General features: G+C 53.2%; 1 protein-coding gene across 4 annotated transcripts in view; it reads right to left on the bottom strand.

Annotated features, from left to right (window-relative positions):
• Sorcs2 (sortilin related VPS10 domain containing receptor 2) overlaps nucleotides 1-15,116 on the bottom strand; it is a 390,666-nt gene that overhangs the window by 139,007 nt on the left and 236,543 nt on the right. For all 4 annotated transcript variants that reach the window (XM_052736096.1, XM_052736097.1, XM_052736098.1 and 1 more), the window contains exon 3: nucleotides 9,572-9,671. In XM_052736096.1, coding sequence (XP_052592056.1) covers nucleotides 9,572-9,671 — 100 coding nt within the window. The remainder of the gene's footprint in view (nucleotides 1-9,571; nucleotides 9,672-15,116) is intronic.

Below are 15,116 nucleotides of genomic sequence, written 5' to 3'. Positions count from 1 at the left end.
GTCCTGAGAAACAGACATACAAGTAAAGAGCCACTGTGCTGACCTGAGCTCCCCTCACACAGTAGGTCCTCCTGGCCTTGGAGTATGGGAGAAAGAAGAGGGTATACTGTAGCATGGGTGGCCGCCCTGAGACCCAGGGCCTTTTCTATTCCATTTCACTCTGGTCATCCTCACTTTGGGCTATGAGGGTCTATGCATCTTCAGAGAAGGTGGAATTGAGTCTTATCTGTCTTGGATCAGCTCCCGAGATGAAAGGCCCTGGAGGTATCTCTGAGAAGCCTGGGCTCTTGGCTTCTCTCCAGTGGTATTCTACTGGCTTTCAGAGAGAATAATTAATTCCCTGTGCATTAGGTTGGTGTGGCAAGAGGTTCACTGTTTCTGAAACAGAAGCTTTGTATCCAGGCAGGTCCCACTGAGTCAGTGTTCCCTAGGACAGGATTGTTGACTGGCTACAGGGGGAAGATACTGGGCCTTGCCATTTGCCAGGGAAGATTGATGGAACCCTTGCTAGGGTCATATGCTCTGGCTTCTCTCGCCAGCCTCCCCACCATTCTGGAAGAAAAAAGCTCTGCAAGCTTGAATCTTCTCAGGAAACAAGTCCAGAGAGGCTAACAGGGATGATCCAGGGGCCCCAGTTTTTAGAGAGCTGGAGTGTTCAGATCCATGCTAGTCCTGCTCTCTACAGCAGGGAGCCACAATGGGGCCCTGCTTCCTTCTTGGTGCTAGGGCTGGATAGAACTCAGGATCAAACAGAGAAAGAGCCAAAAAGGCTTGTTCCAGGCTGGTACCCCCCAGGGAGCCCAGAAAACAGGTTCAGAAGCAAGTACACACAGCTCTTTCTCCCATCTCCCAGACACTACCGGTTCCATTCTGGGGCCTTCAAGGTACCTCCCCAAAGGTACCTCATTTCAGGGATTGGCACTCCCTCTTTGAGAGGGCATCACCTGAACCAGGTCCCTCTTAGTCATGTCCCTGTCCACCAAGGTCAGACTCACAGGGATCAGAGGCAGCATCTTGATGATGGGATGGACACTGGCTGAGTGAGTGGATGGATAGATGGAAAGATGGATGAATGGATAGATGGATAGATAGATAGATAGATAGATAGATAGATAGATAGATAGATAGAGATGCCTCTTCCTGGCTCTTGTTGCTCCTCCAGTCCTATACTCCAACCAAAGGACTTCCATAAAAAAAACCACATCAATTGCAAGATCTCTTCATTCTCTCATGCAGAAACTTCCAGAGTCTGTGGTATTGTCTGTTCTTGAGCCTGACCTCCAAGACCCTCATACTCCGACTGTACAATGGGACCTCCATTCTCTGTGTCCTTGCTGGCCACATTCCCATAGAAAGGGCTCCAGTCTCCCCATGCTTAGGATAATCCTGGACCCACGGGATGAGGAGTGATGCTAGAGTAGATCTGATGACCTAGCAGTGCCTGCTTCCATTCACCCTTGTTGGGGGCCGACTCCGGACAGCTGTGTCTTGAATTTTGTGTGACCTTCCTTACTTTATCAAACCTTGCAAAAACAGGTTCCTGGCCTAACCTCAGGCTGTACAACTTCCGGTAGTACCTGCTAATCAGCCAGCTGCAGGGGCCTGGGACCAAAGCGACCTCACCCTTCCTTAGGAATTTTCCATTCTTCTCTCCTTTTGCTTCCCCCGCTCCCCCTCCCTGCCTGAAGCCCTGCTTATAAACCTCAATACCCAGTCAATAAACGAGACCTTGACGCGACTCAGACTGACTCTGTCTTCCCTTATTGCGCCTGGTCTCCTTTCTCTCTCGCCCCCATTGATCTTTCAGGAGGTGCCTCCTCGGGTCTCCCCAATAACCTGGCCCGCGGGACGGGTCACACCCTCGGCTGGAAGAGGGTGTGGTAGAAAAAGGGCATTGCCAATGTGCAAGGGGGGACTCCAGATCTCAGATGGCAACCTTCATCAGCCCACTAAGTTTTGTGAGCCCCAGTCTTCTGGCTGCAGAGATGACTATCATTCTGAGGATCGAGATGCCCAGCTTTGTCTGCCTCTGGGGCTGCCATGACCAAGCCCTGTCAGACCATGGACCTGCCTCTTTAAGATGCCAGGGGCATCTATCATACTAAAGAAATCAGGCCATACCCTCCCTGCAGCTCTCTCTCTCTCTCTCTCTCAGACAGAAAATTAAAAAGCCATGCAGTGCTGTAGTTTTTACAGCCAGTAATTAATGGGCCTACCAAGTACCTGACTCCTCTATGCTTCTCTGTCATACAGGCTTAGCCCCAACTAAATCACATAGTATAAAACTTCCCACCAGCCCCTCAAAACTTAGAAAACTCAGGTATTCCCTTTTTTGGGGGCGGGGGAGTCTCTGAAGGCTCTTCTCTGAGCCTCTCCCACTATGGTATTCATGACAGCTCCCCACCTCTTACTCTTATAAGCCATCCCTGTGAAGGACTTTTTACACCTTTTTCCGTTACATTTCTTTTCTAACTTCTGTCTCAGGACCTGATAGCGGTTCCCAGGCTGCGTCTCTGCCAAGGCAATTTCTCACCTTTGGTGTGGAGGAGTAGGGGCATCCAGCACATGAACAGGAAAGGGCTGACACATCACCACAGGCACATGGCCCCCAAGTGTGGCATCCAGGGACCCTGCCTCACTGCCGGTGTCTCGGGACACTCCAGCCAGAACACTGGGACCAGAGAGGACATGTCTGCTCTCATATTGCCTGGCTACACTTTTCCCTTGTACACAGTCAGGGAAGATCCTGTCAATACACCATGTGCCACACACTCAGGCACCACGCCAGGACGCCTCATGAAGAAGCCATCTCTTCCTGATCCTTTACCCCTGCCACCCTATCACTCCTCTAGTCCAGGGCACTGTTTCTTAAAATGTGGCCTCTGTCCTCCGATCCAACTTGTGAATGGGGAATGCTGCAGCTGAGAGCATGGACAAGCCCTGAGATGGTGGAGACTCCATGCATGGATTAGGAACAGTGTGGGGGAGATGCTGCAGCTGAGAGCCTGGACAAGCCTTGCATATGGTGGAGACTCCATGCATGAATTAGAAACAGGGGGGATGCTTTAGATGAGAGCATGGACAAGCCCTGCAGAGAGTGGAGACTCCATGCATGGATGAGGAACAGGGGAGGGGGTTGCTTCAGCTGAGGGCTTAGATAAGCCCTGAGATGGTGGAGACTCCATGCATGGATGGGGAACAGGGGAGGGGGGTGCTTCAGCTGAGAGCATGGACAAGCCCTGAGATGGTGGAGACTCCATGCATGGATCAGGAACAGGAACAAGGTGGTGGGGAGGTGCCCTGTGCAGCCTGGCCAGGGAGCCCTGGAGGCAGGGATCTGCTCCCCCGTGGCATCTTGACGGACAGCATCATTGAAATCGACTTTGATTTGCAGATGTGCAGCAACATTGAGGTCTGTCAGTGCTCTCTGAGACCCACGCAGCCATTTTCCCAGAGAAAATGACCCCACCTGCTCTAGGAAGCACACAACTTGAATGCTGCTTGAGGTCCCTCCAAAACACACACACACACACACACACACACACACACACACACACACACACACACGGCTTTTCATGCTCCTGGTATATGGTGAGGCATATTGAGTAAGAGTTCTGGCTGCCAAGCTATGTGTAAGTATGCCACGGCAGGGGTCGTCCTCTATATCATGAAAATATCCAACTATCATGTGCCAGGTCTGCCAAAGCCCAGTCTAAACATGAACACGGAGTTAAATGGGCATCTCAGATCATTTCTGATCCACAGGGAGTCAGTGGCTCTGCTGGGGACAGATATAGAAGATGGCTGAAGTTTCAGCCCAGTGTCAGCCATGCTGAGACCCTGAAAAGATGCACAGTAGGGACTTCATTCCTTCTGAGTTACACACACTGACTCAGACCCTTAAAGTGGCCTCGGGAGATGGGCCACTAGCTCCTGTCAGTGCCCATGGTACTGAGGATTTCAACTGCCAGTGCTGGGCACTGCACTATGAAGCCTCACATCATCATTTATGATACACAATAAATACAGAGAAGAGGTAATATCGTGATCCATCGTGATCCGCATACGATATCCTGCAAGCAGAAGCTGAGAGCTAGGAAACACAGACCCTGGGATCCAAGTCCTCGAAAAGCCTGTTCCCCCATCTCTCAGGCCTTCTTTCCCTGTGCTACATTCTTGATCAGATGTTAGGCCCAGGGCAGATAGTAGGACCCTCAGAAGGACCAACCTCAAAGCAGCAGACAGCACAGCTAGGCGTGTACTTCAGTGTGGGAAGGAAAAAAGACCCACCTACTGCTGGGGCATCTCTGAGTTAAGTCTGTACTGAGATCAGATCTGGGCTCCTCAAACCCTCCACACTGTCGGAGACAGCCACCAGGCTGCTGTGCTCTGACTGGATTGGAGGGGCTGGAGGGGCTGGGCTGCCTTGCGTGTTCTCCAAGCACAGAATTAGGCCCGCACTGCCACCGCCATGGAGCCTGAGCTGATCTTAGATTACACACTGCTCTGGCCCACATCGGAGAAGAGAGGAGAGGAGAACCTGGATTACCACGAGGGCCTCTGTGAGCTGGGCAGGGAGGAGGCTTATGCTGGGGTGGAGCAGGAACAAGGTCAGAGGAGGGCTCAGCACTATAGACTCACCATAGCTTAGGGCAAGATCGGTAGAGAAGAGAGACAGACTAGCAAAGAAGACAGCAGCGTGGGGGAGGGCCAGTAACACCAGCAGGCAGGCCCATGCACGCAGTTCAGCAAGAACAGCACAGAGTTCAAAAGGAATTCACAGGCAGGGGCTGAGGGCAGGGGCTGGGCTGACAATCAGTAGAGCTAGAGGATCCCTTGTGACATCATCCCAGGAGATCCACAGAACTGAGATCCACAGTAGCTGTCAGTGGCTAATGTGTAGTTCTGGATCTGGACCTTGGCACAGGTCTCCTCCTGCTGTTTGGGGTCCTATGGGGATGAAGGTTGATGGACAACTGGGGCTGAGGCACTCTTGACCCACTTGTGTGGACTCATGGACGTTGCTTGATGTACCTGGGCTTCTCCCTCTCCCCTGTAAAGCATAAGACTGCAGGAACCCCTACTCTGGGGGTCTGCCAGGACACATGTGTGCAAGGTACCACACAGCAGCCTGCTGGGCAGTGGAGTCCTAGGGGACACACCCTTCCCTGGCACCACTGGCTCCCCTACAACATGCAGGTACTGAGTCTTGGCGATGCAGGCAGCTTCCCGGATGCAGGGCTGTGGTGTGATCCACGTGTCCCCAACCTTGCAAGGCTGGCAGGTGGCTTCTCATGAGCCTCAGGGGGAGTGAGGGGGGCGAGTGAATAAAGACTGATATGCTCTGGCCGCAAGCCACAGGAAGGGCCTCCTCAGTGGGATAGAGGGGGGAACCAGGAATCAGCGTTCTCCTAGACCATTCATTCAGTAAGGGTTTTCTTGGTGGCAATGTACGTGTGAGATTTTAGCATTCAGTCCAGCATAGATGCCTTGTATAAGATGACAATCCACATGAATTTTTAATGCATAACACGATGCTTAAAAACGGTTTCTCACTAGGCATCCCCACCAGACCAGACCTTCATACCTCTCCATGCTCTAGCACTCTTGGGGACCATTCAACAATGCATTTGCCACCTAAAGCCAGTGTGGGAACCACGGCGGCTCGGAAGGGAAAGTCACAAGCCAGAGTTATGTTTGAGGTGGCAGAAAGCCATGCCTGGGGCCACACTCTGATTATACTGCCGGCAAGACAAAATCAAAGAGAGCTCATTCTGAAGACAGCTCACAAAGTGGTCTCTTAAGAAGCCAAAAAGAACTGATCAGTCTGTAATGGTTACTAAATGGTCTCCTAATTGGAGTCCCACTTTCCAGCAAAGCTATCCATTACCCTACACTAGGGAGCAGCTCACACAGGTGCCCTGCAAAAGAGGGCCTTAGCACCCTATACCACAGTCAATGTGGGGACAGGGAGCAGATGGAATATTCACTTTAGTTCTTTTCTTAATCATCTTACAGACATGTTGCATGAGCTCCAGGTTCTCAGGCCCCATTGGGCTCTCAGAGGTTCTAGAAGGTTCTAGCTATCCATGCAGCTTCCTATCTATACCCAGCAAAGGATGGGGTCCCAGTAGGTCCTCAGCCTGTATCTGGCCTGGGCAAAGCGTTTTGTCCCTAGCAACGGGGTTCAGTCCTGTGTGCACTCAGATCTTTGCCTGGATCTATGAGTGCCTGGAGCCTGACAAGGAGGAACATGGAGGCCCAGCTGCCTCCTGCAGAAGACATAGATGGCTGAAGTATGGACAGAGCCAAGCTGGGACTGCTTCTCCAGTGGGTGCCCTGCCCATGGGGTTTCTGGGAGGAGGCCAGCAGAGGTCAAGCTAACAGAACTGATAGGGGCTTTGTTCGGCCGTCACTTTAGGCTCCTCACATATGGGGAAAATAAGGCCCAGAGTGGAACCAGGACGTGCCAGATGGCACAAGCCAAGAGCCAGCAAACTGAGCCTGGAATATGGTAAAGACCTGCCATTTTCCTGCCCCTGCCAACAAGGAACTGAACCGAACTGGACTGGGCTGGGTTGGCATGGATGCAGGGAGCCCAGTAAATCTGGAAGGGTTCAAACCACACCTCCCTAGCAGGGCTGACATTTGTGTCCTTCTGAAACTGCAAATGCCTCATTGCCCCATCTCCCCTCTCAGAGGACCGCAGAAGCCAGGACTGAATGGGAACCAGGCTGCATAGAATGTCCTTTCCAGAAGCCTCTACTGAGCCCATATTCCATTACCCATTGCAGCTTTCAATTGTACAGGCTGTCACTGAGGCTGGGAGGGGTCAAGGGTGTGGTCCCAGTCCAAGAAGGAACCTTAGGCCTGACCTCACTGCTCCCTGCCCAACCCCCCTGGGGATCCTTCCCTGCCCTCACAGCATCTGAGTCTCTCTTGGTTCTTACTGCCTCAGCTGCCCCTGCCCCTCCTTCCACATATGGACATGGCCTGCAGGCTGCCCTGTAGGTACCTGATCATCCTAGGCTCCAGCGCGGGGATGGCTAGACACATATGACTTGGGAGTTGCTCTAAGCAATGGGAATATGGCTCTGTTCACTGAATCTGACCTTCAACACCTACTTTTTTTTTTGTTTTGTTTTGTTTTTGTTTTTTTTTTTTGGTTTTTCGAGACAGGGTTTCTCTGTGTAGCTTTGCGCCTTTCCTGGGACTCACTTGGTAGCCCAGGCTGGCCTCGAACTCACAGAGATCCGCCTGGCTCTGCCTCCTGAGTGCTGGGATTAAAGGCGTGCGCCACCACCGCCCGGCCAACACCTACTTTTAAAGGTCACTTCTGTCACACACACACACACACACAATCATAGCAACAGCAGGAAGGACCCATGGCAGTCAGGGAGGTCAAAGGTCTTCCCTGCTCCTTTCATGCACTCGGGGTTCCCTGCAGATAGAGGCCCTCACAGCTGCTCTGAGCATGGACAACATCCTGCCTCCTTAGCTTAGACTCCAGAGAAGGTGGTTTCAGACCCAGGCCTCCTACCAGGAGGTATGTGATGGGGTAACTCTCACCTTTCCTCTCAGTTTTCTCCCCTGGAAAATGTGATAGCAAGGCCTCACTGCTTGGATGGTTATGGATGGAGTACGATTGCCTGTGTGAGGCATGAGGGAGGGATCTAGGAAGAGGCAGGGGAAACTAAAACCAACCCACCCTTCTCCTCTCCACCTGCCAAAGGCCCAAGGCAAGGGCCCAAGCCCTCCCTCCTCTGTTCCCATTCTGTCCAGGAGGAAACTTTCACGGCAGCAGAAATCAAGGAGAGGAAGACACAAAATCAGACAACTCTAGCATGCAAGATGGCATCCCATTAAAGAGCAGTGGAGGGGCCGGAGTCAAGAGCACTGGCTGCTCCTGAAGAAGATCAGAGTTCAGTTCTGAAAACTCATGTGGCGGCTCCTAACCACCTGTAACTCCAGTTCTAAGGGATCTGATGTCAGCTTCCGGCCTTCCTGGGCAGCAGGTATCCACATGGCACACATACATACACGCAGGCAAAACTTGTGGACAGAAACAATTAAAACTAAATCTTCCCCAAAGCAGCATCTGGGTTCTGCTGCAGTCCAGTAAGGCTCCTGTCCTCCCACAGGGCTGACCTGCAGTGGGATCTGCTCAGGTCGGGCTCCACTGTCTCTCTGAGCCCCTGAGCCTTTGCCGGCACTACAGCCACCAGAGTGCATGGTGCGTTCCCGCAGTAGGACCATCCTGTGCTTCTGCACCCTCTGTGGGATGCTCAAACACAGGCCCCAGGTTCTAACAGGGATGCACCTCTGGGTCTGGCCCTTGGCAGAATTGCTGTTTACCACTCCTCTTTTGTCTGGCATCAAACAAACCAAAAGAAAGCCATGGCTACCTGATTAATAGGTTACATTCTAAATGACATTTCTTTAGATTTTTAGAATCTGAAACGTCTGGTGACCTGCGAGACTATGACCTCCTTACTCCTTAGTTCTGTGCATCCTCTAACACAAAGCACACAAGCACCCCAGGGTTGATGACAAAGTCTAGTCAGAATGTGTGGAGGGGGCACTGGGAGTAGGGGCAGCATGACGGAGACAGGATGGGTGAAGGTACCACTCAGTGTGTAGTCTTCATGCCCATTGCCTCATGCCTCTCTCCCCCTCCCTGTAAAAGCTGGCTCATACATGTGAGTCCCCCAACACGGAAATCTGGGGATGCGAGCACCCTGTCTTCTCAAGGCAAGACCTTCAGTAAACTTCATTTCTGTCCCGTCTCATCTTGTGAGCACTGGCCTTCAAGCTGTGAGCAGTGTGGCCTGTGCTTAGTAACAAGCTGCTGGGATTTCCCTTTTGCCACCACCCAAGTACCTCTGGGACCTAGATACTGATCTTGTAGGGATCACTACGCAGGGCTCACTCAAGTCTCTGTGTGAGATGTGGGCTACATCCCATCTTCCTACAGGGAAACCAGAGCACAGAGAAGTGAACCAGGATTTGAACTCTGCTCTGTCTGAGTCCCCTCCTGTGACCTCGGACTGCTTCTCTAGATTGAGTCTAATGTGCTGACTTGATGCTGGGGTCTCTAGGTGGGTCAAGATACAGCCACACATCTGCAGGAGGAGTCTCCCATGGTCTTCCCTCTTCTACATCTAGACAGGAAGTGAGAACCAGAAACCAAGAGACAGCGAGCAACGTTTTGACATGGAACCAAACCAGCCTTGGAGAGATGACGCCCTAGAGAAGGGCCTCAGAGCTTCCGCCAGGACTCTGAGCCAGATGGAGCTGATTCAGCCACCAGCTCCGCTGACTCCCCTTTCTGCCCGCCTGATGGAGGTTGCCTCCCGGACAGGAGAAGATGGATGTGCCCCAGATAAGCAGGCAGGCGCTCCTCCAGAGGCCCAGCTGATGGCTTCAAATGCACTCATCAAAATGAGCCAAAGCCGCAGGAGCTGAGGGCCAAATGCCTCACACCAGACCACTCTCCCGAAGCAGAACCAGACAGTGGTCCGTGGAGAGCCAGACCCCAAGGCTTGGCCACCCTGGGCTGGTATGTACGTACCTTTCTCTTGTTGGCTGGGCAGATATAGAAGTTGTCGATGACAGTGGTGACGCCAGGCTGGAGAGTAAGCTTGGTGTAGGTTGTCCCAAAATCTGAGGACCTGTGGGAACAGAGAGACAAGTGTCAACACATGTCCTCCGGGGGTTAGACTTTCCAGCACCTTGGTATGCCAGCACTGGCAGAGCTGAGATCCCCAGAGTCGCCCGTTCCATCCTCCCAGGGGAAGCGGGTCCCCACCCCAAGAGCAAGTGGGGAGGCTGGGTGCCCTTGCAGATGGCAGGTTTGCTCAGGTCTACAGCCCGGGTCTGGAGTGAGGACCAAGTCAGAACTTTTAGGGTGGGGGGTTGAGACAAGGTCTCTCTGTGTAGCCCTGGCTGTCCTAGAACTCACTCTGTGGATCGGGCTGGCCTTGAACTCAGAGCTCTGCTTGCCTCTGCCTCCCTCCCAAGTGCTGGGATTAAAGGCGTGCACCACTGCTACCCCACTCAGAAGTCAGAATTTCTTGATCCTTCTGTCCCTATGATGCTTCACAAAACCCTGAAGATCTGTGCCATTTTATCCATCTCATAGATGAACAGTAGGCACCAAGGGGACCAGTATCTTATATGAGGGACCACTCAGCTAACAAGCAGAAGACTCAGGGTTCAAACGCTGGCTCTTCTGATGCCAGTATGGCCACTGACTGAGCCGAGGTCCCACTGCTCTCTTCCACTCATCCATTGCCTTCTCTGAATGCTCCGCTCTACCAGGAGCATCCAGGCTCAGGCTGACCCCTGCCTTGAGCCCAGGACCACAGGATAGCAGGGACAAGCTTGGCACCCGCTGGGAATCAGACTCCAGGATCTGTGCCACAAGGAACTGGCCCTATGAGCTCATCATGGGAGAACAGGCCAATAACTCCACACCACCATTAAGTCCATTAAGTCCCCTCTGGCCTCTTCCCTCATCCCCTGATCTTCAGGTGAGGCAGTTACAGGAAGATGACCATGTTTACTGTCACTGGGTTTGGTGGCCACAGGCCCCCAATGTCCTTGGTAAACCTCAGGGTCACAAAGTCCCTTAGACCAAGACAAGAGACAGCCCCCTCCTCTGACTCTCAGGATTGCCCAGCAGGGGTAGGGTCCCTAGGGACCGTCTGGGGCCTGGCTTCTTCAGACCTCCCTAGGAGGACTGGAGCAAGAGAACAAAGATGACACCATGCGTCTGCTGTCTAATCAAGGCACATTTGCTCTCCAAACCGCAGAGAATTGATTTTCTTTGGGAAGGGGAAAGTGAGAGGCCCCATTAGCAGAAATCGATCCACGCGGCCCAGAGCCCTGTAGAAACAATGGTTGTTTATAAGCTCAGAGCCCACAGCCTAATGCAGCTGGATCTTCCCTGGCTGCCCTTTCCAAGACCTAATCCTGTCCCCCACCTTCCCTCCTGCTACCCACTGCCTCAGCCCCAGGCCACCCACCCCAGCCTCTTCTCCATTCTCTTCACTACAGGAGCTGCCCCAGACTGGGAACTCCAGGGCACCTGTGGGTGCGGGGTAGCCATGGAGAGTAGCACCCAGCGACCACCCCTGTGCTCCAGGACACCTGTCAAGGGATGGAGGCAGGCACATGCTAAAGGAGGCAGCAAGATGCAGCCACACTGGAAGAGGACTAGCAATGCAGGGGCCAGGGAGACCCAGGAGGGGTGGGATCACTGGGTCATAGACAGGCAGGGACAGAGTGGCACACACAGAGACCTGAGGGAAGAAGGGAGAGACGGTGTCTGCCAGGGAAAGGCACCTGGCCCTGGTTGGCCAGCATTTTTTTGAAAACACATCAGCCAAGAACACGAGTGAAATGTAGATCGCACGGATGTCACCAGGATAAGACAAGGCCACACTGGAGGGGTCACATGAAGACAGAGGCAACTGCTGGAGGGCCACAGTCCCCCCCTCCCCCGGGAGCTGAAGAGAATGGAAACAGACTCGCATTAGCTCCCCCAAAGAACCAGTCCCAAGGTGCCGCATTTTCTCAGAACAGCGGAGGGGGTCCTTTTCGGCTCCTTAACATCATGCCGCAGCCACAGGACACAGACGTGGCATTCCAAAGGGAGAGGGGAGCAAAGCAGAGACATACATATAGGGGAGGGAAATATTGACAGGCAGGCAGACAGACAGACAGACAGATGGGGGGGGCACTGGGGGAGAGAAAGAGACTGAGACAGAGAGAAAAGAGGAGACACTGAGACAGACTGGGGAGGGACAGACAGACAGATGGGGCAGAGACACAAAGAGAGATACACTGAGGCAGAGATAGAGGAGAGGGTGGAAGAGACAGACAGACAAACGAAGAGTTGGGTGGGGGAGACAAGGAGGCAGCATCGCTGCTGCAGGTCCAGGGCACTCTGGGAAATGCTGAGGGCATGTTAACAAGGACGCCCACAGTCCCCAGCGGGCCCCTCAGAGCCCGGCTGCCTTGCACCTCACCTAACCCAGCCTGACCTGCTGACTCCCCCAATCCTCACATTCCATCCAGCATCTCCCTTCCCCTGGCCAGGCCCTTCCTGCCCATGTGCCTTGAGGCGCTCCTGGGCAGGGTAAAGGCTCAGAGTTGGGGGAGGGGGCACAATGCAGCAGGCAGCCTTCCTCAGGAGAGCGTGTGTGTCCTGTGACTGCTGTAAGAAGCTCTCACACCACGGTACTTAAAACATAGCAGTCTCAGGAAGTTCAGAGAAGACAGAAATGGGACTTCTGGGGGCTAAAACAGAGGTGTTGGTCTCTTTTAGAGGCTGAGAGAGAGTCTATGTCCTTGCCTGTTGCACCCTGTAGAGCAGTGATTCTCAACCTGTGGGTTGCGACCCCTTTGGGTGTTGCATATCAGATATTTACATTACAATTCATAAGAGTAGCAAAATTACAGTTAAGAAGTTGCAATGAAATAATTTTATGGTTGGGGGGTCACCACAACATGAGGAACTGTATTAAAGGGTCACAGCATTAGGAAGGTTGAGAACCCCTGAAGGCTCCTGCCAATGCAGGGCTTGTGGCCTACCTCTATCTTTGAAACCCGTCCCCAGGGTCTGCATCTATCCCAATATCAACTACTTCTGAACAAAATTCTTCCCCTGCTGGTCCCCACAATTACCCAGGACTCAAAGGACAATCCCAAGGGCCACTCCCGGGAATTCTCAGTCCCACATGCCAAGTGCCATCCACCAAGTGAGGAAGCATTTGTACAGGATTAGGATGGGACCATCTGAGTAACACCATCCTGTCTTCACAAAGTGGGCATTTGAGCTGGGTCTGGAGTATGTGTAGGAGTCTAATAGGTACAGTACATGGCAGCTGATGGGCAGGAGTGGGCTCTGGGGAACAGCCAGGTCTGGGGCAGCAAGAGTGGAACGGGGAGGGGCAGTGGGGGCTGGATCCACATTACAGTGTAACAGCCGCTGGCCGCTTGCGGCCACAGCACTCGGAATGTGGTCCATCTGGCCAAGGGCAGAAAAACTTTGAAACACTGATTTCAAAGGCTCAGGGCCCAGAAAGAATGTAAAATACCTCATTGTCAGTTTTATGTAGATTGCATATTGACATACTAATATTCTGGATATATTGAGTTAATTAAAATCATTACTAAAATTAATTTCACCTGCTCCTAGTCTTAGTTAATAGACTTCATTTTATTGCAGCTTCAAGATCACCACAAAACTGTGCGGTAAGTTCAATTTGCCCGTGCCCCTGGCTTCATTCACAGCCCCTCTCTGCCACTACCCTCCCCGCCAGGATGAGCCAACATACACACCATTGTCCCAGAGCCCATGGTTCTGATGAGGGCCTGCTGTCCCAACAGACTGAACATGGCAGGCATTCACCACTGTGGCATGAATGGAACCCATCCATTGCCCTAAACACCCTCCGGGTTCAGCCCGCTCCCCACCTGACCTCCAGCCCTGGGCAGCCCTGATCTTTTCCTTAGTGCCAGTTTTGCATCTTCTAGAATATTCTGCGGCTAGAGTCCCTCGGCAGGAGCCTTCCTTCTTGCTCTCATTCATGTGTTTAGGTTGCTCTACATCATTGTCACTACTGTCCTTTCTCTTTGTTCTGTGACCACCAGGACCTTCTGCACAACTCACACGACTCCAATTCCTAACATGCTGGGCCAGGACTTCATGTCTGGACACGCGTGACATCAGGAGTGCCTCTGAGGGAGGGGCGGGGTCTGTGAAGGCCAAGTCCTCACCTGTTAAGCTCTGTCCTAGCGGGCCAGCCGAGTGGCCGTGTGGGGTCCTCTAGAGGGTGCCTGGCGGCAGCATGCACCACACGATTTGTTACTGCCACTATGTTGCTGCATCAGGAGAACCACCGAGGCTACGAGTGGAATCAGGGGTTCAGACTGTGGGGGACGGGGCCCATCCCCAGGAGGGACAGTCGGACGGTGACTTGCACTGGACAAGGCATTGGGATATGGGAAGAGATGGGGGGCACAACGTGACATGGCATCCAAGTGACAGTGCTCAGGAAGGTGCCTCTCAAGAAGGTTGAGCTGGGAGTCAGGACAGCCCTTGCTGTGGACAGGGCCAGGCTGGAGACGCGATCAAGCTGGGAGTGACGCTGGACTCTGTGCCGCCTCCTTCTGGTCCCTCTCTCACCTTCTCCTTACCCATCCTGGGGAGGAGTCCCACCCTGGGCTCAGTCCCTGATGCTCTGAGCTGCTGGGGCCCTGGGCTGCCAGCTCAGGAGTCAGCACCGCTCTCCTCCTCCGAGACACTAAGGATTGGGGTCAGCAGCTTCCGAGGTCCCCATCGGTGCAAAAGTGTGACCGATGTCTTTAATTGCAGGCACCCCATCCCTTTCAGTAACTGTCATCTAGCCCTAGCCCTGAATCTGTAGTAGAGGCACCAATTGAATGGGTCCCCATAAGGTGGGTTACGGGGGGACTCGGCCTGGATGTGCCTTTCCAGTGGGCAGTTCTATCCGTGCCCAGGGATGTCTGCTTCTTAAGCAAACAGACACACCCAATCATGGTGACAGGTGTTCAAGGGACATTCACTGCAAGAAGTTCAAGGGGCCAATGGTAGTGACTCAGGTGACCTTGGCCTTGCTTGCTTTCACTGTCCCAGAAGAGGACAAAACATGAGCACCCGTTCTTTGGAACACTCTGGTTCCTGCTAGGGATGGGGCTGCTGGGGCAGAGGTCATCTTAAGAGATGGAGGACCCTGCTGCCCCTTTGCAGGGCAGGAGGCCTCATCCCAGGAAAGGCTGGCCTGGCTCTTGCTTGATCTGTGGGAGACTCTCATACTCTGGAACAGGGGAGTGGCCGGAGCCACTTGTCCGTAGTAGTTCATTGTCGGAAGGTGGAGAAGATGAGACTGAAGGGGACAGGGACTGTCACCTGTTCCCAGGAAGAGAACACCGCAGCCTCACCTGGTGTCTCACAGCTGTGTTTTTAACCCCCCAGTGTTTCTCTCCAAAGAACAAAACGAAGCCATTTAAACCAAACCTCCGCCGAGTCCACGGAGCCCAGGCTGATGCAGATTTGTGGTGTAGCAGAGAGTGGCTTTGAACTCCTG

Source organism: Peromyscus californicus, unplaced genomic scaffold, assembly GCF_007827085.1.
Source record: "Peromyscus californicus insignis strain IS unplaced genomic scaffold, ASM782708v3 Scaffold_13__1_contigs__length_99412109, whole genome shotgun sequence".
NCBI lineage: Eukaryota > Metazoa > Chordata > Mammalia > Rodentia > Cricetidae > Peromyscus > Peromyscus californicus.
This window is presented reverse-complemented; position numbering and strand designations above follow the sequence as displayed.